General features: G+C 54.5%; 1 protein-coding gene across 2 annotated transcripts; it reads left to right on the top strand.

Moving 5' to 3' along the window:
• The first annotated feature begins 358 nt into the window (after window positions 1-358).
• On the top strand, window positions 359-12,356 carry IL10RA (interleukin 10 receptor subunit alpha). 2 transcript variants are annotated; one of them, XM_027036621.2, is made up of 7 exons: window positions 359-515; window positions 2,529-2,649; window positions 3,245-3,429; window positions 4,322-4,488; window positions 5,107-5,257; window positions 6,114-6,235; window positions 9,657-12,356. In XM_027036621.2, exons 1-7 carry the CDS (start codon window positions 449-451, stop codon window positions 10,578-10,580), a joined length of 1,737 nt encoding a protein of 578 aa, XP_026892422.1. In that variant the 5' UTR covers window positions 359-448; the 3' UTR covers window positions 10,581-12,356. The 2 variants fall into 2 exon arrangements, with proteins under 2 accessions (XP_026892422.1, XP_026892423.1); XM_027036622.2 differs by having other exon boundaries at window positions 372-515; window positions 2,535-2,649.
• The last annotated feature ends 7,163 nt before the right edge of the window (window positions 12,357-19,519 follow it).

Below are 19,519 nucleotides of genomic sequence, written 5' to 3'. Positions count from 1 at the left end.
ATCCCGCAAAATCAGCCCTGACACCCTCACCCCACCTTCCGCACCCCCGCCCAGACTGCCCGGGCTTGCTTTAACGCGATCGCACTGGGCGGCCTTGGAAACCGGGAGCGGAGTGCTGGGAAGCAGGGAAGGGACGCCGGAACCGCGTCCCCTCCCCGGGACAGCCCTGTGCCCGCCCACTCCCCCACCCCCGCATCCTCCCCACCCGAGTGGGCGGGGAGCGCAGAGCTGCGGGCTCAGGGCTGTGGGCAGCTGCCCGCGCGAGCATCCGGAGGCGCGGCCTCGGGGGGAGGGGGCGGGGCGTCTCGGGGCCCCGCCCCTCTGACGCAGCCTGGCGGAGTGCGGGCGGGGCAGCCCGCCAGCCCGAGCTCTCAGAGGCAGAGCCGCGGAGTCGCGGCTGGACGCGCGCAGCCCGGCTCCGGCCCCCGGAGGATGCGGCGCGCCCAGGATGCTGCCGCGCCTGGTAGTGCCGCTGGCGGTGCTCCTCAGCCTGCGCCTCTGCTCCGGCGCGCACGGTAAGGATCGCAGCCCGGCCCTCCCCTGCCCGCTCCGCGCTCGCCCGGCTGGGCTGTGTGCGTGTCCACACGCGACCCCCGCCTTTCGTCGACCCTGCATTAAAGTTGTGCGCTCCACGGGGAACCCCGTCTGGCTGTCCCTCTGGGGAGAGGGGAGTCCATTGTCCAACACCCCCCCCCCCCCGAAGCTCCCTCATTCCGGCAAACCTGAGTCCTAGGCTCCCCGTTGTGGAAGTGTAAGAGCATTAAATTGATGGGGGGTAAGGGGGTGGATAGAGAAGTCAGATAACACCCCCGCGCCCGGCTTATTGTCCATCCACTTCCAGGCCGATCAGAAATTTAGCCTTGGCCTTTTTTGTTGTTGTTCTCGGCCAGCTAAGACTGCTTCCCCACCCGGGGGAATGACTTCGATTCCCCATCCGACTCCACCTTCCCTTAGAGGTCCACTTAACCTGTTTCTTCCCCGTGCCATGCCCTGGCTCATCCCAGCTCTTTCCCCTCACTGTCACCTGTGGCTCCATCTGATCATCCCCTGCTTCTTCTTTAGCCCCTAACGTGCTCCCACTGCCACCCGCCTCCCCCTACTTCCTCCTACCCCTTAGCTCAGTCTTCTAACCCAGCCAGCTATCCTGGAAAGTTTCTGCAGGGGAGCCGAGGCAAGCCTGGAGAGAGACTGAAAGGGCAGCGAGGTGGCGGCAGGGAGAGCAGGGACTGAAACCACGTCTACACCAAAATACAAAGTAAAACATGCAGTCAGCCGTTCACATGATCGAGAGCGGAGTCGGGGCCGCGCAGCCCAAACACCACAGAGACCCGCTGCATTTTTCACTTTCCATCCAATGTTCTGAAATCGAAACACCGCCTTGAGGATCAAAGACATTGTAAGAAAGAAAGAAAGGGACAGGGGAAATATACTCAGTGCGAATGTCAACTCTAGAAGAAGTATTACTAGAGATGGTGAGAAATTAGAGAACAAAGGAAGCCTGGGAGAGTGGCTGGCAGACTGAGAGACATTAAGGGATCAAGGAGGAGAGAAGAGGGATTGACTGGGTATTGGCCTTGACCTCATTGCCCTTGACTGGCAAGACTCTCAGCATAGGTGTATTTATTACATTCTTACAAATGAGAGGTCTGGTGAAGTTAAGTAATTTGCCCAAGTCACACTGGCAAGTTCATTTGAGGCCTCCTGAAGTTGGAGTTTCCCCCTGGTGAATGGGAGGAGCAAGGGCGGAAGATGGGAGTTCGGCTGTGGTGTTGAGTATCTCGCCGTGGAGCCAAGGGTGCTGGCTCTGGGTGGAAATGTCGTCAGCCCTGTGTAGAACCAAAACTGCTTTGTTCTGTCTGTCAGCCAGCCTAAAGCCCTTCTAGAAGCGGGGGAATGGGGCAAGCACACAGCTTGGGACTGCCCAGGAGAGCTGTGAAGAGAAACAGATGCCAACAAGCAGGACATCTGTGTACCCCCAAGAACTGCAGAGAGGAGGGCTGGGGCTGGAGCCAGGATGGGGACCAGCTATGGGGATGGGAGCAGGCCTGGGGATGAGGCCGGAACAGGGACAAGGATCGGGCAGAGCCAGGGACTAGCTCACCTGAGAGCCCATTGCAGACACACATACCTTAGCCCTCAGGCTGTGCCTTCCCTGCTGAGATAACATCCGACTCAGCTTGACGCTTCTCAGCCTCGGCTCCTGCTTCCAATCACGGACAGCACAGGACAGCAATTTAAGGACACAACGCTAGCTCTGGAATCAGACCCATCTGGATTCACCCTGACCCTCACTCACTCCATGGGCCTCGGGCAAGTCACCTAACCTTTCCGTAAAATTGGAGTAATAGATGCCTACCCTGGAGGGCTGCTGGGATAATTAACTGACACAACATAGAAAAAGTACTTAGCAGAGTGCTCAGCTCAAAGGACTCAATAAATGGAGGCTGTTAGACTGATGGCCACCATCAGCATCATTATCCCCGGGAGGCGGGCTCCACCAGCTCTGATATCCACACTCTTTGCCCCAGGAACAGAACTTCCCAGCCCTCCATCTGTGTGGTTTGAAGCAGAATTTTTCTCCCATATCCTCCACTGGACTCCCATCCCGAATCAGTCAGAAAGCACCAACTATGAAGTGGAGCTTCTGAGGTATGGAAAGGGGAGATGGAGAAAGGAGAGAGGTGGGTGCGGGAGGGGGTGGACCCATCCCCTTGCACTTTCCCGGCACGGGAAGATAAATCGGTCTTGTCATTGAAGTGACTCCAGGAAGGACCCTGGTGCATATCCATCAGTTGACGGAGTACTGATTCGAATCTCGTGCATTGAGCAGTGCGCTGGGAGCTCTGGGGTAAAAAGGCCAAGGTGTTGCCTTTACCCTCAAGGTTTTTTCCATCTTACTGGAAAAACAGGAAGTGCATCCATAATATGGTCGGAAAACAAGTAAAAGCCCAAAGGACTGCAAATGTAGTCGGGAGAAAGGAGAAATGAGGCCGTGTGGCAGCAGGTAGCAAGGCTTCCTGGAGGAAGGGGATGTCCGTTAGATGTTCCAATCTAAGAGAAATTGGTATGTGGTTCCAGAACCAAGAGAGAGATTCTTGCAGTTAGATGCCCTGGGCCAGAGAAAATGCCCTGAGGGCTGGACCATCGTTGAGCTCTCTCCCCGGGGCCCCTTGCTTTCCTCTTAAAGGAGGTAGGTTTGAGCACAAATTTCCCTACTGATGCTCTGATCCGGGTATCTCCCCAGGTATGGAAGAGACTCATGGGAGTCCACCCCCAGCTGTAACCAGACCCTGGTGCTGTCCTGTGATCTCACTATTATGACCCTGGACCTGTACCACGACAATAGCTACAAAGCCAGGGTCCGGGCAATGGCTGGAAACCGGTACTCCAACTGGACCAACACCAACACCCGCTTCTCCCTGGATGAAGGTGCTTTTCGAAACTCCCCTGGACCTGGAATATGGCTTTGGGGGTCCCTTCCTGCCAGAAACTCTAGTCTAGAACTCTACTCTGCTCCCATAGCTTGCCATCCAGCCAGGCTTCCTGGCCGGCCACCGTGTTGCCCCAACAACTAGTCAGGACTTTCTGGGAAGATTTAGATGAAAATAGCCAAGTTGTTCAAGATTTAAAAGGGAACTGGAGTTGTTTATCCTGCAGAAGAGAAGTCTTGGGGCGAGTTGGAGCAGCTGAGTCACAAGGGCCAGACCTGTGTACTTATAGAGTTCTGGAAGAGGAAGTGAATCCATAAGCTCTCAGCATGGGGCAGCAAACAGTAGGCAGACTTAGATCTAGTCCTCACCTGCTTCAGGCTGAATTCCCAGGGGTCAGGGTGTGAGGCTTTGAGGCAGGGAGATGCTGATGAAGAGTTGGGGGTCTCTCTTTCTAGAGATAAAAGGGTAAGCCCCAAACTTGATGGGATTCTTCTATTCTGCAAATTGGAGCTGACCATATACTCTATGTGTGTGGTGAGCCCACTCTCCAAAATTCAGAGCCAGAACCAATGGTCGTTGAGGTCACTGGCTCCCAAACGCCGGCCCGCAGGCCAGTGTTCAGCTGGCTGCAGAAATATTACCCGGGCAGTGTGTTTAAAATAAATGTTTCCAGGGCCCAGTTTCAAAACTTCAGATTCACTGTGTCTTGAGTGGGCCTGGGGCATCTATATTTTTAATGTAGCCCCCAGGAAGTCCTGATGTTCTGCTGGGTTGCAAACCAGTGGCCCAGGTTTTAGGGTGGGTAAAGCTGGACTCTAGAGGCCAAGCACGGGTGGGGCACCCAGGCCCTCCCCAGCCCGCCGGCCTCATGATTTTGCCTCCCCACTCAGTGACTCTGATGGTCAGCGTGAAGCTAGAGGTGGACAACGGCATCATCCTCGGGCGGATCCAGCTCCCCAGGCCCAGGATCGCCCCTACAGGCGACACTTACGAAAGCATCTTCCAACACTTCCGAGAGTATGAGATTAAGTTGCGCAAGGTGCCAGGGAACTCTACGGTATGGACTTCCCCAGGGCCGCAGCCCCTGGGCTCCCTGGGCCTCCCTGTCATCCCGGGCCGGCAGCACCTTTTGTGCACCCGTGGGGGACTTTGCTGGCAGAGTGGAGGGCAGTCATGGGGTGGGGAAGGGAGTTGAGAAGCCCTCGGTTAAGATGCACCTGCCAGGTGGCAGGGAGGACCCTGCCTGCTAGCACCAGGCACCATGCCACACATCTGATAGCTGTTAGTTCCGACACCCTTGCAGGTGGATATTTTACTCCCTTTGAAAGTGGGGAAATGAAGCTCCGAGAGGCTATGTGATTGCCCATGGACACCCCGTATGTGGGATATCTGGAATCTGCCAGGAAAGAGGATGCTCTTTCCACCATTTGATTCCAGCCCCTTCTAGAAAGGTCCTCAGTGTCCCGTAAAATGTTCCACTTCTCTTTTAGTACGAGATAAATCATGTTAATCACAGAGATCTTGGGCTGCATTGATGATAGCGGGTTTGTGATGTTTGAGAAAGGACACTGAAGAAAGGTCGGCCTGGAGCACCTCTGACGGCTCCCCAGCTCTCGGCTCCCGCAGCCCATGAGCCAGGGATATTTTGTTTATGGCTGTGTTGTTTTCGTTTCAGTTCATAAAGCAGAAGATAAACCATGAAACCTTCAGCCTCTCACCTCCTGGAGAACTGGGAGAATTCTGTGTCAAGGTGAAGCCATCTGTGGCCTCCCGAGTGAACAGGGGGCTGTGGTCCAAGGAAGAGTGCATTGTGCTTACCCCACGGTGTGAGTCTGCGGCCAGGGCTGCTGTCCGGGTGGGGAGGGAGGCAGGAAGGGCCTCACACAACCCGAAAAGCATCGGTTGAGGGCTGCCGATGCCATGGGCGCTCCTCCCCACAGCCCTGTGGGTGAGCTCCTATTGTCCCCATTTTAGAGACGCGGGAACTGAGGCTCTGTGGGTATAAACAACTCTCTAGGACATGGTGGCAAAGCCAGGCCTCTTGCTTCTGCTGCTGCTTCCACGTGAGCACAGCCGTGCTTCCCAAGAACCCACCACCCCCACCCCAGCCTACCTCCGCCACCTATGGTCTTTCCCGTTTGTTACATTCCTCAGCCGTCCTTCCTTGGAGCTGGGCACAGAGGGCCTTCTAACCCTGCCTCCCCCTCCGAGGAAGCCGAACTGAGCTGCCCCCTGCCACAGCTGCTGAAGCCAGGCTCTCCGCAGGTGCTGTGTCCTTCACAGTCATCTTATGTGGGGAAACGGAGGCTCAGAGAGGCTGTGTAATTTGTCCATACCCTCATGGCTGGTGAGTGCTGGAGCTGGGACTTAGCCCAGGTCTGGCTGCTCCCAAAGCCTCCATTCCCACCCGCTGTACCACCCTGCCCCACCGTTCCACGTGCCATAGCGTGAATCGAGCACAAAGCCGGAAGCCGAGTCAGTGTGCCTAGTGAGGGAATCCTTCAGGACAGAGGTTGGAAGGCCAGGCAGGGATTCTCAAGAATCCAGAAACATCTAGCTGTATAATACAGCCTAGAGGAAGCCTGGGGGATCACCTGGGCCCCGCACTCGGTGGCTCCCGGGAGCCACCCCTCCAACGTCCCACAACTGCCGGGCCACAAACACACCTCTCTGGGCCTACAGATTTCACCGTGACCAACCTCATCATCTTCTTCGCCTTCGTCCTGCTGCTCTGCGGAGCCCTGGCCTACTGCCTGGCCCTCCAGCTGTACGTGCGACGCCAGAGGAAGCTGCCTACCGTCCTGGTGAGTCTCCAGGAGGGGCCACTATCCCATCCTCCCTAGCCGCACCAGGGCTCCAGGAGGCAGCGGGCTCCCCCCAGACGGTCCGTTCCCTCAGCCCTGACGTTATCAGCAGGCACCTTCCTCAGGGACCGCGGGGACAGAGGCAGGGCTTACATGCAGAGCCCGGTGCTGAGAACATTATCTTCTAATAGCCCCGATAAGATACGTACTGAGTAGTCCCAACCCCCAAGGTGTTTTTGTTACTATTTACTATTAGTACCTCTGAGGCAGGTATTATCCTCATTTTATCTTCCCCTATGGGGAGGCATAGAGTGACTGTTCCACGCACAGGGGTCACAGGGCCAGGAAGAGTCAGGCCGAAGCCCAGTCTTTGCCCCCACCTACCGGCTGGTGATGACGAGTGCTCCGGAAGAGGAAGAACTCAGGCCTAGAAGCACCCACCTAGTGCTGCCACCAGAGTGGCAGAGAGCAGAGCGGGTGGTAATGCCGAGGAGGTCATGGCCAGGGTCTCTGACCCTCTTCAGAGCGTCTCGTCTTGCTACAGTGCCAGCAACAGCTGCACCTGTGCTAGTAAGCCAGCATTTCCAAACTGTCCCGCCTGTCCCACCTGGGATTCAGGCTTCTCCAGAGCTTGCGGCCACATCCCCCCAGCCGCCATCACTGTGATAGCCGTGGGCTGTGTTGGGGAGGACCGGCCCCATCAGGGAGCCAGGGGCCCTAGGAAAGGCCACCGCTGGAAGGGTATCCCCCCACTCAGAGGGATCCCAGGATTTCTGGGAAAAATAAGAAGAGAGACACAGGTCCTCTGGAATTATTTTGAGTAAGAACTCCAGGAAGTGGGGAGGCAGGGAGAGAAGCGACTGCCTGCCCTACTTAGAGCCTTGTCCAGGAAGCAGACGACGGTGTGCCTGTGCCCTGGATACCTTAGGAGACTAAAAAGTTCTCCCTTGTGTCTAACTGAAGTATGTAACTCACGGTTCCTTCTCTGTACTCTGGGGAGATTCAGTTCTATAAACGTATATACACTGGCCTGTTTAACAAGTACTTGGAGCATATCCGATACGCAGGGCCTGGGGCTGGGATGGGGGAGGTTTAGAGGTGAGTGCCTCATGGCAGCTGCCCTTCGGGCTGGATAACCGGAAAGCAGAGGGGTGGGGGAGGAGTGGTCCTGGTAACTGCAGCGGGGATTCCTAGCTGGGCATCAGGATGAGCGTCCAGGAAGAGATGAACAAACCGGCAGTGGCCCCTGGTCCCAAGGGGCTTGATCACAGCCTGTTGGGACAGCTGACGTATATATATTCTTTTAACTCTAATGCGACCCAGTGAAATCGACACAGATCCAAAATGCCAAAGGAGAGGACAAGCAACCTCTGGGGTTTTGCTCCTCTGTGACATCTGGATCACAGAATTGAGCTCTCCTTGAGAATTTCTGCCTCCTCAAGATAAAGGCAACCCAGTTCCCTTCATCAAATGATCGTGGCCATTACGAACTCTACCAATAACTTCTGGCACCTTCTAGCACCTTCACACTCACTTGCTTAGCCCACTCATTAGCTGTTTTGATCTGATCTTTGGACAAATGGGGATTTCAAATCAGGCCAGCAGAGTACAAATCCCAGGTTTGTTCTTTGCTGCTGTGACTTTGGGCGTGTCATTTAACTTCTCTGAGGTTCCATTTCCTCCTCTAGGAAATGGAGAAACAACACTTCCTTAGAGATGGGAGCATAAAATTCGATTCACCAAACATTCACCGAGTGCCTTCTATGTACCAGGCACAGTTCAAAGCGTTCTCTGTGCATTAACTGCAACATGACCAGACAGGTACTGTCCTTATTGCCATTTTACAGGCAAGACACGAAAGCACAGAGAGGACAAATAATTGAGCCAAGGTGACACGGCTGACAAAGGCAGAGCTGGGATTTGGGCCATGGAGTCTGGTTCTAGAAACAGCGATCCTTAATCCAGGATAGCAATAGGAACTCAACCAGTAAGAGTTGCGCTGGAGTCAAAACTTACAAAGGGAATTAGGGCAGATGTGCAACAGTGAGTCCGTCAGTCAGTCAGCAAACCTTATGAGTGCCCAGTATGTGCCAGCTCAGCTTAAGCGCCAGGAACATTGTGGCAAACAAAACTAGGCAGGTCCTGCCCTCAAGGTGTTTGTATTCTGCTGGGTGTGGGTAGTGTGTATCGTAGGTCTTGGTAGGGGGCGGAAAATAAACTAAAAAATAATTCCAGGAACCAAGTACTAGAAAGAAGTAAACTAGGTTAATGCTGGGGCGCCTGGGTGGCTCAGTCGGTCAAGAGTCTGACTCTTGGTTTCGACTCAGGTCATGATCTCACATTTCATGAGTTCGAACCCTGCATCAGGCTCCATACTATCAGTGTAGAGCTTGCTAGGGATTCTCTCTCTCTCCCTCTCTCTCTCTGCCCCTCCCCCTCTCACTCTCAAAATGAATACACTTAAAATTTTTTTAAAAACTAGGTTAATGCAGAGACCGTGTGGAGCACTGCTCTAGCCAGGATGATCGGGAAGGCCTCTCTGGGGAGAGCTGAGCTGAGCGGAGACCTGAGTGTTAAGGAGGACACAGCCGTAGAAAGCGCTGAGAGAAGAGTGTTCCGACCACAGGGCATAGCATGTGCAAAGGCCCTGAGAGCACTGGGCTGATGCATTCCAGGGCAGAAAGAACCCCAGTGTGACCAAGACAGAACAGCAAGGGGGAGAGGGGTTAAGTGACTTTCCCTGGGACTCCCGGCAATTAATGGGGAGCACGTCCTCCTCAGCCACTAGTTCTGTGCCTGTTCCACCGCCCCACGTGGCAGCCACCTGTGTTTGTGCAAGTCTTGGTGTCTCACATCCAGCATTTTAAAACAATGAGATGGACAAGCTAGGATAATGGATAGGATGGGATAGGAAAGGTAGGACAGACTAAAACAGGAATAGAATAGAATGGAATAGCAGTGTAGATCGAAGTACTATCTTGTGAAACTGGTTTCAGTTATTTAAACTGAGTTACAGACTTACGGGCTATTTGTAGGTGGGTTATTTTGTAACACATTCCTTATTTTGGGACATCGTCAAAAAAAAGTCTGGCACTCACTTCTAGATGTATCTAAAGGAATCCGGCCTGCTCTCAGGTGTGGAAAGCAGTGCCCAGGGAGCCGAGAACATTCTCCGCTCCCTGCAGGCTCCCATCCCGCCTGCCTCTTCCATCCGGGCTGTGAACACACAGGCCTGAGCCAAACTGAGAATTGCATTAAGAGGAAAGGTCGGTTCTGAAATGACAACAAAAAGCACAGGGGCCCCTCGGTTAGAGCGGAGCCTCCCTGGGCTCACCTCCCGGACCTGGGGCCTCACCTGCAACACTGGAGTGGGTTGCTGCAGGTGACCCTTGTTTTTCTCACTCTGCCCTCTCCCCTCCAGGTCTTCGGGAAGCCCCATCCGTTCAACCTGGTCCTCCAGCTCCCCTGCCCAGAGCCCCAGGACACCATTCATCCCCTTGACGAGGGGGCCTTCCCCAAAGTGTCCCCGGAGCTGAAGAACTCGGAACTGCACGGCAGCACGGACAGCGGCTTTGGCAGTGCGAAGTCATCCCTGCAGAATGAGGGGTCCCAGTTCCTCCTGCCGGTCCCCCACCCCCAGGCGGCGGGGACTGTGGGAAAGGGGGCGCCCCGGGAGCCGGAGAGCAGCCGCAGCGGGGGCAGCAGCAACAGCACAGACAGCGGGATCTGCTTGCAGGAGCCCAGCCCGAGTCCTGGCACCGGACCCCACTGGGAGCAGCGGGTGAGAAAGGGCAGCCAGGGCCAGGACGACAGCGGCCTCGGTCTAGCCCAAAACTCAGAAGGGCAGCCTGGGGATGTGCAGGGGGTCTCAGACTTGGGCCGTGTCAATCCCCCAGGGCCTGAGGTGCCTGGGGAGGAAGACCCAGCCTCAGTGGCATTCCGGGGCTACCTAAAGCAGACCAGATGCACACAGGAGAGAGCAACCACAGCAGGCTGCCTGGAGGAAGAGCCTGCCTCGACAGATGGCCTCGGCCCCAAGTTCAGGACATGCCTGGATGCTGAGGCTGGCTGGCCCCCGCTGGCCCTGGCCAAGGGCTATTTGAAACAGGACCCAGGAACGACTCACCCTGCATCAGGGACCCCAACCGGACAGTGGAGTCGGCCAACTGAGGAGTGGTCACTTCTGGGTTTGACCAGCTCCAGGGACCTAGGAGCATCTGACTGCAACTTGGCCCATGACCTGGCCCCTCTGGACTGCATGGCAGCCCCAGGTGGTCTCCTGGACCGCTTTGACTCAAACCTGGTCACTCTGCCTCTGATCTCCAGCCTGCACTCGAATGAGTGATTCAGGCTAAGGGGATGCTTTTGATGTCAGCCGTGCCCTTCCTGGACCAGGAGGAGGGGCCGCAGGGGTCAGAAGTGACTCATGAGGCCAGTGTGAGCACTCTTCTGCAAGTTCCGGAGGTCCAGCCCTCGCCAGGCCCAGCAGGGCTCCCTGAGGTGCCCAGAGCAGAAAGAGGCTATCTTGTTATACTATTGCAGGGTATCCAGATGGCACTGGCCGGTTATGCAGACAGGGCCCCAGAGACTCTGGCAGGACCAGGAAGGGCAGGGCAGAGATCTCCTCCCTTCTAGGGGCTCTTCCTATACTGTAAAAGATTCTTTGCTCGGGGGAATCATAGGGTTTTCTGGAAATGTGGTGAGGCCAGCTATTGTGGTGAGGGCACCAAGCTGAAGTCGGTTCAGACCCAGCCCTCCGTCTCAGGCTAACCATGTGCCAGGGCCTCCAGCAGGATGCAGGGCTGGGAGGGTGGGGGCTTCAGAGCCTCCCTGCAAGGTCATTTCTAGGAGGAAACAGGAGGACCCGGAGATCAGGTGTGGTCTCTAGGATGGTCACACGGAGAATCTTCCAGACTGGCAGTCCTCCCAGGCAGGGAGCTTGTCACAGAAGATCTTCAGATGAATCTGCCCTGGTCAGCCAGTCTACCAACCACCATTATGGAGCCACAAGGGGACGAAACCCCCGTGTCCAAGCCACTCACTACCCCTCCCTGTGGCCTCCACCATCTTGCTGACAGCACTGGAGAAGCCGTGGCTATTTGTACCGGTCACTGGTCAAAACTCAGCCCTCCAGGTTGTCTGTGGACTTGGGCACCAGCTCGCCTGCCCCAGAGGGTCCGGGTTGGGACCTGCACTTGGGTTTACTGCTAACATCCAGCTCCAGACCCACAGGACATGTCACTGCTCTCTCAGGGTTCAGCTGTGTGCGCTGGGGCCAGCCACAGTTGGAATAAGGACTCAGTCTCCAGGGTGGCCCCTCCCCGCTGGACGTTAACCAAGCTGGCCTCGGGGCTGACTCCGGCCCGGTGTGAGCCTGGGCTGGGAAGAAGCAGACCGTAGAACCCACGTCTGCAGAGAACCAGCTTCCTTCTCATGCTGAGGACTAACAGATTTAGCAAAAGTCCACGGTGTCACGCTGAGAGAACCATCAGACCCTGGGCCCAGAAAGGGGGCAGCTGTGGGCCCTGCTTCCCCACACTCGGGGTTAAGATTCTGTCTTCAAAGCCAGTTTACAGTCTATGGGCAAGGAAGCTGCGAGGTGTGACAGGCCTGACAGCCACCCCCTGAAGAGTCACCACTCGGCCCTACATCTTTCTGTGGCATTCCAAGAATAGACACAGCAGCTCAGAGAATCCAGCCAGAACCACCCCTGCTCCCCAACCACACTCTACCAAGAGGTTCTCAGGTATCTGATGACTCCCTCTGCACACTGAAGCTTGAGGAGTTCCTCAGGGTTCCCTCGGAAGGTTTATTTATTTATCTTGTTCCCTTATTTATTGAAGAGAGAGCACCATACCATGAAAGAATTCTGGGTATTTCAAGAACCCGGTTCTGACCCCCCTGGTTCCAGTTCTGACCCCACTGTGCATAGCATTTCCTCATCTGTAAACTGAAGAGCCTCGGTGTCCTCATCTGCAAATCTAGAAAACCATGCCTGACGCGTTTCATTCACAGGGACGTGAGTTTCCACCGACGGGGTGGGTGTGAACGGGTCTTAAAAGAAAAGCTCTGTACGTCAGTGGTGTATGTTTTTTTATTTCAATAAATTGTCAGGACCACAGGAATCTTGTGAAACCAGTCAAATTTCGGATGACACGGTGGCTGGTGGGAGACTCAAGTTGTTGCTCATGGAGGTGGATAAGGAATAAAACGTGTGATGTCGCTTTAGCAGGGATGAAGACTTAGGCTCAAATGGGACACAGGTCTGAGCCCTCGTGCTAACATGACGAAATGGGTATGTAATGTAATGAAAGAGATCATGACACTGTATGTAAGTGAAAGAAACATTCCTTTGGAAAGCTGAAAAGGAAATGTAGAAGACAAAGGTTTTTTGTTTGTTTTTGTTTTTTTGAGAGAGCATGGGGGTGGGGGCAGGGGCAGAGAGAGGGGTCAGGGGATCCATAGCAGAGAGCCCGACGCGGGGGCTCGAACTCAAAAACCATGAGATCATGACCTGAGCTGAAGTCAGACGCTCAACCGACTGAGCCACCCTGGTGCCCCCAAGACAATGTTTTGAGTGTGGATTCTGACCGCTTGGAAAAGAGAGCAGACCTTCCTGGATCCCCGCCACCTGACCCCCTCGACCTGGAGGTGTGACCCACGGGTGCTTCTCATAAGTGCGGAAGCCATCTGCCTTTGATTCTGAAAGCAACCTTCTCTTTCTACGAAAAGCCACACGTGGGTTTGCATCTCTCCCCAGGCTCAGCCCGGCAGACGGAGCAAACTCAGGGTCGGGGCCAGGGTCTCTGGTGCACTTTGCCCTTTGTCACAGCCTGGACCCTCGAGGAGGTGAATGGGGACACCTCATCTCCTTTCCCCTGGGTTATCTCCAATGATGCTTCTCCCCATTCCACTCTGAGAAAAGCAGCCGTTCTGGGGAAATGCTGATCCTATCGTCTTCAGAGAACTTGACTAATACCATGCCATTTGGGACCTGCTCAGACTTCTGCCCCGGAGGCCTCCCTGTCCTATTCCTAAGAAGTGTGGATTTGGCCACTTCTGGAAACGAATGCTGCAGATGGCTTCAGCCCCAAGGAAAAGGCCCCCGAGGCAGGCTGGGTGGAGAGCCACAGAGAGGTGAATACACAGATTGAGAGAGTAAGAGGAACCAGCAACCGCGGACAGTTCGGCTGGAAGAGACCAAACCCAGAGCAGCTTGAAGAACGGAGTCCCAGGATGTGGGCTCGCCTGCTTCCCTTGTGACGCATGAGTGGGAGCTTGTGCTGGGTCCCCTCTGCTTTGAAGCCCCTCTCTGCCTGCCCAGCCCAGACAGCCAGGGCTCGTGGGGCAAACAGCGATCTTCCAACAGTCGGTGCCAAGGTGCTCACAGGCTTCTCGGCCATTTGGATTCAAGTCCCCAACAGAAGGCCCTCTTTGTTCTTAAACTGAGTAACCTCCCTCAAGGGCTTTTCCAGGCTGAGGAATGTGTGATTCTGCGTTTCTATGAGCTAACGGAACTTCCTCTTACCCAGGAGACGGGGGAAATGGACCCACGTTGACCGAACAGGAAATTCTATTGAACTGTTTTCCCAACTTTCTAAATAGCTATGTCAAAGAATCTGCCTTGTCTTCCCCGAAGATCTCTACCCCTCCTCACCCCACCTGCAAGGCACACACTATCACAGAACACACACGGTCACAGGGTTGCGAGGGTGGTCATGGCCGCAGAGCCCACACTGCCCCGCTGGGTGGAAACTCTGGGAACGGCGGAGAGAGGGATGCCATGGGCCATGCCCAACCGGGACAGAGCACTTGCAACTGAGAGAGGGAGTGTTTTGGGCAGCTCGGGCAGATTTTCTGAAGCCCCAGCCTAGAGGACACCAGGTAGTAGGAGGCATGACTCATCCATTTCCTGTAGTGCTTCTGGGTTTCAGGGTTTCTTTTAAAGCAAATCCACAATTTAAAATTAAATGCATTTTTATTAACGATTCACAGCACCTTTCCTCACTAGCCGCTTCATCTTAGGTCCGCATGGCTCCCATAAATATTCGACAAGGGTGGGGGGGACCCGATAAACACTCTGACAAGGAAGGGTTGGGTCAGTGTTTTAAAAAGATAACCCTGGCCAAAGCACATGGCATGAGTCAGAAGGGACAAGGCAGGATGTACTGAGACCTGGCCAGAAGCACTTATAGTCAGCATTTCATTTCTTCAAGAAGCATTTTTAAGCACCTACTATGTGCCGGATCGGGTGCTCAGCACTGGCCCACAGTGAACAAAAGAGGTGCAGCTTCATGGAGGAAGCCATCCGGTTACGAAGATGAATATCAAGCTAACAGACTGACAGATACATCATTACAATCAGTGACAGGCGCCCTGAGAGGAACAGAGATGGAAAAAGAAGGGATGGTGGAAGCAAGAGGAGGGGAAGGAAGAGGCAGCTGTCTTCTTTTGCTCAGGCTGCCATAGAAAAATACCACACCCGGGTTGGGGGACGGGCTTAATAACAGACATTTCTCATAGTTCTGGAGGCTGTAAGTTCAAGATCAAGGGGCCAGCCAATTTGGTTCTTAGCGAGGGCTCTCTTCCTGGCTTGTGGATGCCCCCTTCTCCTTTGTCCTCACTAAAGGAAGAGGGAGAAAGAGGGGAGGGGAGGTGGGAGGGGAAGAGAGGGGGAAGAGAGGGGGAGGAGAGGGGGAAGAGAGGGGGAGGAGAGGGGGAAGAGAGGGGGAGGAGAGGGGGAAGAGAGGGGGAGGAGAGGGGGAAGAGAGGGGGAGGAGAGGGAGTAGAGAGCGAGTGCATGCTCCCATTAGGCGAGCTCTCTGGTCTCTCTTCCTCCTCTCGCAAAGACACTTATCCCACCATGGGGTCCTCCCCCTCATGACCTCATCTAACCCTAAAAGCCTCCCAGAGGCCCCACCTCCTAATACCATCACATTAGGAGTTAGGGCTTCAACACGTGAAATTCGAAGGGACACATTCAGTCCGCCACAGGGTTCAATGGCAATCCGATCCAATGACAATACTGAACAGGGACAGGAGGAATGGAGAGCAGGTGTCCGATTCAAAAGGCATTCTGCAGAAAGAACTGGCAAGACTCAGTGGCAGGCTGCAGTGAAAGAGGCACTGATCCCAATCAAACATGGACGAGAAAAGCAAAATACGCACATGGGAAGGAGACATGGGGGGGGGGTGGCGCGGTGGGGGAGGAGTTCTGGCGCCCTAGGACAAGTCACCCAAAGAAGAAGTCCTCTGGCAGTTGGCAAGGCAGGCCTGGCAGTCGGTGAGGGCTCAGAGCTGGGGATTCAGATGTGATGGCCTTTGTGCTCATGCTGCCCCCACTGGATGGGAGAGCCCACACCTGGATGTGGAACTGAGGACACAGATATGGTGATGGCCACACACTCCCCCCCAGCCCCGCAGCCAACCTGCAGCTGAAACACTCACCTATTGACCCCCCTCCTAGAGGAAAAGCAGGCTACCAGCCCTTTGCCCTTAGAGTGACAGGAGCCGTGTGTGTGCTCGGCACCCATCTCGTAGACCCCAGGGGAGCCTCATCAACGCCTCATCGTTGCTTAGACAAAGGTGCAGCTGAGAATTTTTAGTAAATCAGCGGATCGGTAGAGCTGATAAGCTCTGGAGCGGACGTGGGGGGGGGGGGTGCCCAGAGCACACTGGTACAGGACTGCCAAAAGCCTGGGTAGAGGGTGCACCCATATACCTCTACCTACACAGGGAAGGAAGGGTTGGTGGAGGTCAAGGCCTCATGATGGCTCTGGAGAGAAGAAAAGCATTCTTCAGGATCCCGGTCACCGTGACCCTGGCGGTATTTCTTGCCCTCCACCGCCTAACACGCCCATCTACCTGTACCCAAGGGCAGTTTTCCAAAGTATCACCCACATCAGAATCACCCAAGGGTGATTTTCCTAAGCTTCTCCCCAAGGCCCAGGATTTATGGATGTGAATTCCCAGGGTCCGGCTTAGTAAACAGGTGACAGGTGTTGGAGGTGCAGGTGACCCGCCCCCCCATGCACACTAAAATGTAAAGGCCACTGCTTTAAAGAATTTGATGATTGGATGTCTATTCTGTTAAACTCTACCCTTCCCCCCCACTGCCCCTAGATGGTGTCACCCAGATCATGCCTTCAAATGCCACCTGGGGGTCGAGGACTTCCAAATGTTCCCGCAGGACTTCTCTCCTGAACCCCACCTCCTCAGCAGCTCCATGGAGATGTCTGGCATGCACCTCAAAATTGTAATGTCCACAAAAGAAGGTCGGATTCCCTCACACGCTCAATCTTTCCCATCTTCCCCTCCTGAGTAACGATGCCACCATTCACCCAGTTGTTCAGGACAAAAACCAGGAGTCATTCCTTCACACTCCGTATCTAATCCATCAGTTAGGTCCGATCAGCCCTACCTTCCAGATATGTGGTCAGTCTAATCACTGGTCCCCAACCCCACACTACCTTCCTGGTCAAATCCATTACCACATCTCACTGGGACCACAGTTCATCCCCTCACCGTCCCTCTGCTTCCACGCCTGCTGCCTTAGCCTCCAATGGTGGGATTCGTACCACATGCGTAGTCTAGTACGGCAGCCAGCATGATCCTTATAAAATACAACTGCCCTGTTAAAAGCCCTCCCCTTTGCTCTTGGGCCAAAGGAGAGGCAAAGTCCAAATGAGTTGGAACCTGCCAGCTCCCCGACACCACCTCCTGCACTCTCTCTCTTGCCCATCCTGCTTTTAGCTAATCTCCATCTCAGGTCATTTATTCGAGTGTCTTCTCAAACACAGCCTCCTTGGGGAGGTCTCTGCTGAACCCCTATCCAAGTTTCCTCCCCATCTCCCTTCCACCCCTCCCTACCCCTAGCTTTTTTCCTCCAGAACACTTATAACCTGAAATTATATGACCTATTTATGTGTTTATTTGCTCACAGCCTGTCTCTCCTGAGAAAGATCTATGAAGACAGAGACCTCCTCTCTTTTGCTCACTCCCACAGTCCCACAACTAAGAGCACACAGCAGACATCCATATTTGCAGAATGAATGAGCAAGTAAATGATTAAGGGCAAACGTACAATGGAAGGTGGTAAGTATGGTCTTAGCCTAGACTGTCCCTCCAGAAGCAGAACCTTGATTCAACGACTGTGGGCAGGTAGCTTCTTTGGAAGGTGATCACAGGGAACAAGAGAGTGAGAAACCAGAAGAAAAAGCCAAAACAAGGACATGCCACCAAGCTGGCTGTGCTGGCCTTGATCCCACTGGAATCCAATTGTCCCCTGAGCATTGACAGAAGTCCTGAGCTCCTGCACTGGTCGAGGCTTCCGCCAGAGGTGCTGCGCTCTCAAGCTGCTGGTGCGTGGGGCTGTCTGGGCTCCCCCAGAACACAAGGAGCCAGGGCAGAGAGCAAGTGACGTGTAACGGACACTGGAGACGAGACGTGTCGGCACAAAGTTGTAGCCCATTGACAACCGGCTGGAATCAGAGGTGTATCCAAGGATGGGAGGCACAGCACAGAGGCACCTGCTGCCTGACCTGTGATGGAGACGTTCATGGGGGTCACAGAGGGGAGTGTTTGTCCCAGCTAGTGTGTTCAATGCACATTTTTTGGACTGAATTAAAAGGAGTAAAATGAGATTTATTAAATTATGCAAAATGAGGTTGGGAGACTCTCCCAAAACTTGAGATTATAAGATCCGAGCCCACAGTTCAAACCTGGGGCCGAGAGATGACACGTCGTCTAACAGGTGCTGAGGGCACAATGCACTGGAGCGAAGGAAATAGGACCCTCACACGGAGGGAGTGTCCACCAGTCCCTCAGACTAATGGACAGGACCACAGCCAAGTTTCCATGGCAAGGCTGTCAGTCTGGAGATGGCCCACAAAGAGGAACAGGCCACAGAGCCACCAAGTGGAAAGAACACTGGGCTGGCCCGGAACTCAGGAGACCTGGGTTCTCGGATCACCCAGCTAGGTCACGTCGTATCAACGCGGGGCCCTCAGTCTCCCCAGCCAAATGCAGAGTATGCTTCACTCTGACTTCTCTCTTTTGTGCCCCGGGCATAATATACCACTACATTTAGCGCTCGTTTCACTAAGAGCTCTAGAGAGCAGAAACATCTTGTATCCTTCACGCCCCGCCGATGCCTAGGTGCTCGGTCAATTTGATGAATAACAAATGCACAAACGCACGGATTTCCTCACAAGGAAAAGCACATGACAGACGGTGAAGATGTCTGATGTCCAAACCTATCATGGCAATGCTGGGAACGTAACCTAAAGCTGCATGGTTCCTTGGGACACACTAGACTGAGCCCAAAAGAAAGCAGGCGATACACATAAATGTGATTTAAATTTTGTTTTCAGGCCTGTTGTCCCCTTAGCTTAGTCACATCATTCCATGATTATGCCCTTCCCTGCAATTTGCACCCTATGGCTCTCAGGTACTGTAGGAACTCGGGGCTACAGACCCAACAGGAAGCCTAATGCAAGGGGATGTGGTCAGGAGGCAAGGCAAAGGACTGTGACAATATTCAGCATGCAGTCATTCACTCCTTCAGCTAACACTCACTGAGCACCTGCCACGGGCAGGCCCTCTGGGAATACAGCGGGCGATAATGGAGATCCTTCTCCTCCTTGGCTAAGTCATCTCTGCAGCATGCACGCACGCACACGCACAGGTGTCTCCACCTACCTCCTCCCCTGCTCCCCTCCCCCAGCACCGTGGCACTGAAGTCACCCACGCTCTGCAAGAGCCTCACAGCTGGAAGGGAACTCACCGTGCTCAGGTCCGATGGCACCTGGGGCCCACCAGCTACTGGGGCTACAATGAAACTGGAGGCTTCTTACATTTTCCACCCATCTCCCTCCCAAAGGCTCCCAGCTTATATATGAAAAGCCTTATCCTAGGCTTTGGGGAGTGGGGAGACACCCACCCCCCAACACACACACACGGCTCTGCAGGGAAAAATCCAGGAGACAGGGAGCCCACCAAGGCCTTGACATCCAGCGCCGCCCCACCTGTTGTTTTGTTGGCCTGTTTGCTACTCTGGGCAGACAGAACATTTTCACTTCTGGTCTCCAAATGTGAGAATTCACCAGGCCACTGGCTTCCTGTTTTGTACCAGATCTGCTTAAATACCACTGCTTCTAGACAGCTTTTGATCACTAAGCAGTTTTTTAAATATGGTAATGATACTCCCGTGTGCCCCCACTTTGAGGTTCTCGTACCACTGGGGCAGAGAGAGAGCACCACAGAAGCTGGCCCCGCATGGCCACT

The sequence above is a fragment of the Acinonyx jubatus genome, chromosome D1 (genome assembly GCF_027475565.1).
Source record: "Acinonyx jubatus isolate Ajub_Pintada_27869175 chromosome D1, VMU_Ajub_asm_v1.0, whole genome shotgun sequence".
Classification (NCBI taxonomy): domain Eukaryota; kingdom Metazoa; phylum Chordata; class Mammalia; order Carnivora; family Felidae; genus Acinonyx; species Acinonyx jubatus.
Note: the sequence above shows the minus strand (reverse complement) of the source record. Positions and strands in the feature narration are given on the sequence as shown.

Excerpts from the sequence above, each read along its gene's own strand:
- IL10RA (XM_027036621.2), top strand. The coding sequence starts at position 449 with ATGCTGCCGCGCCTGGTAGTGCCGCTGGCGGTGCTCCTCAGCCTGCGC. Across the intron at positions 3,430-4,321 it reads CCGCTTCTCCCTGGATGAAG|TGACTCTGATGGTCAGCGTG; the intron begins GTGCTTTTCGAA and ends CTCCCCACTCAG. Across the intron at positions 4,489-5,106 it reads AGGTGCCAGGGAACTCTACG|TTCATAAAGCAGAAGATAAA; the intron begins GTATGGACTTCC and ends TTTTCGTTTCAG.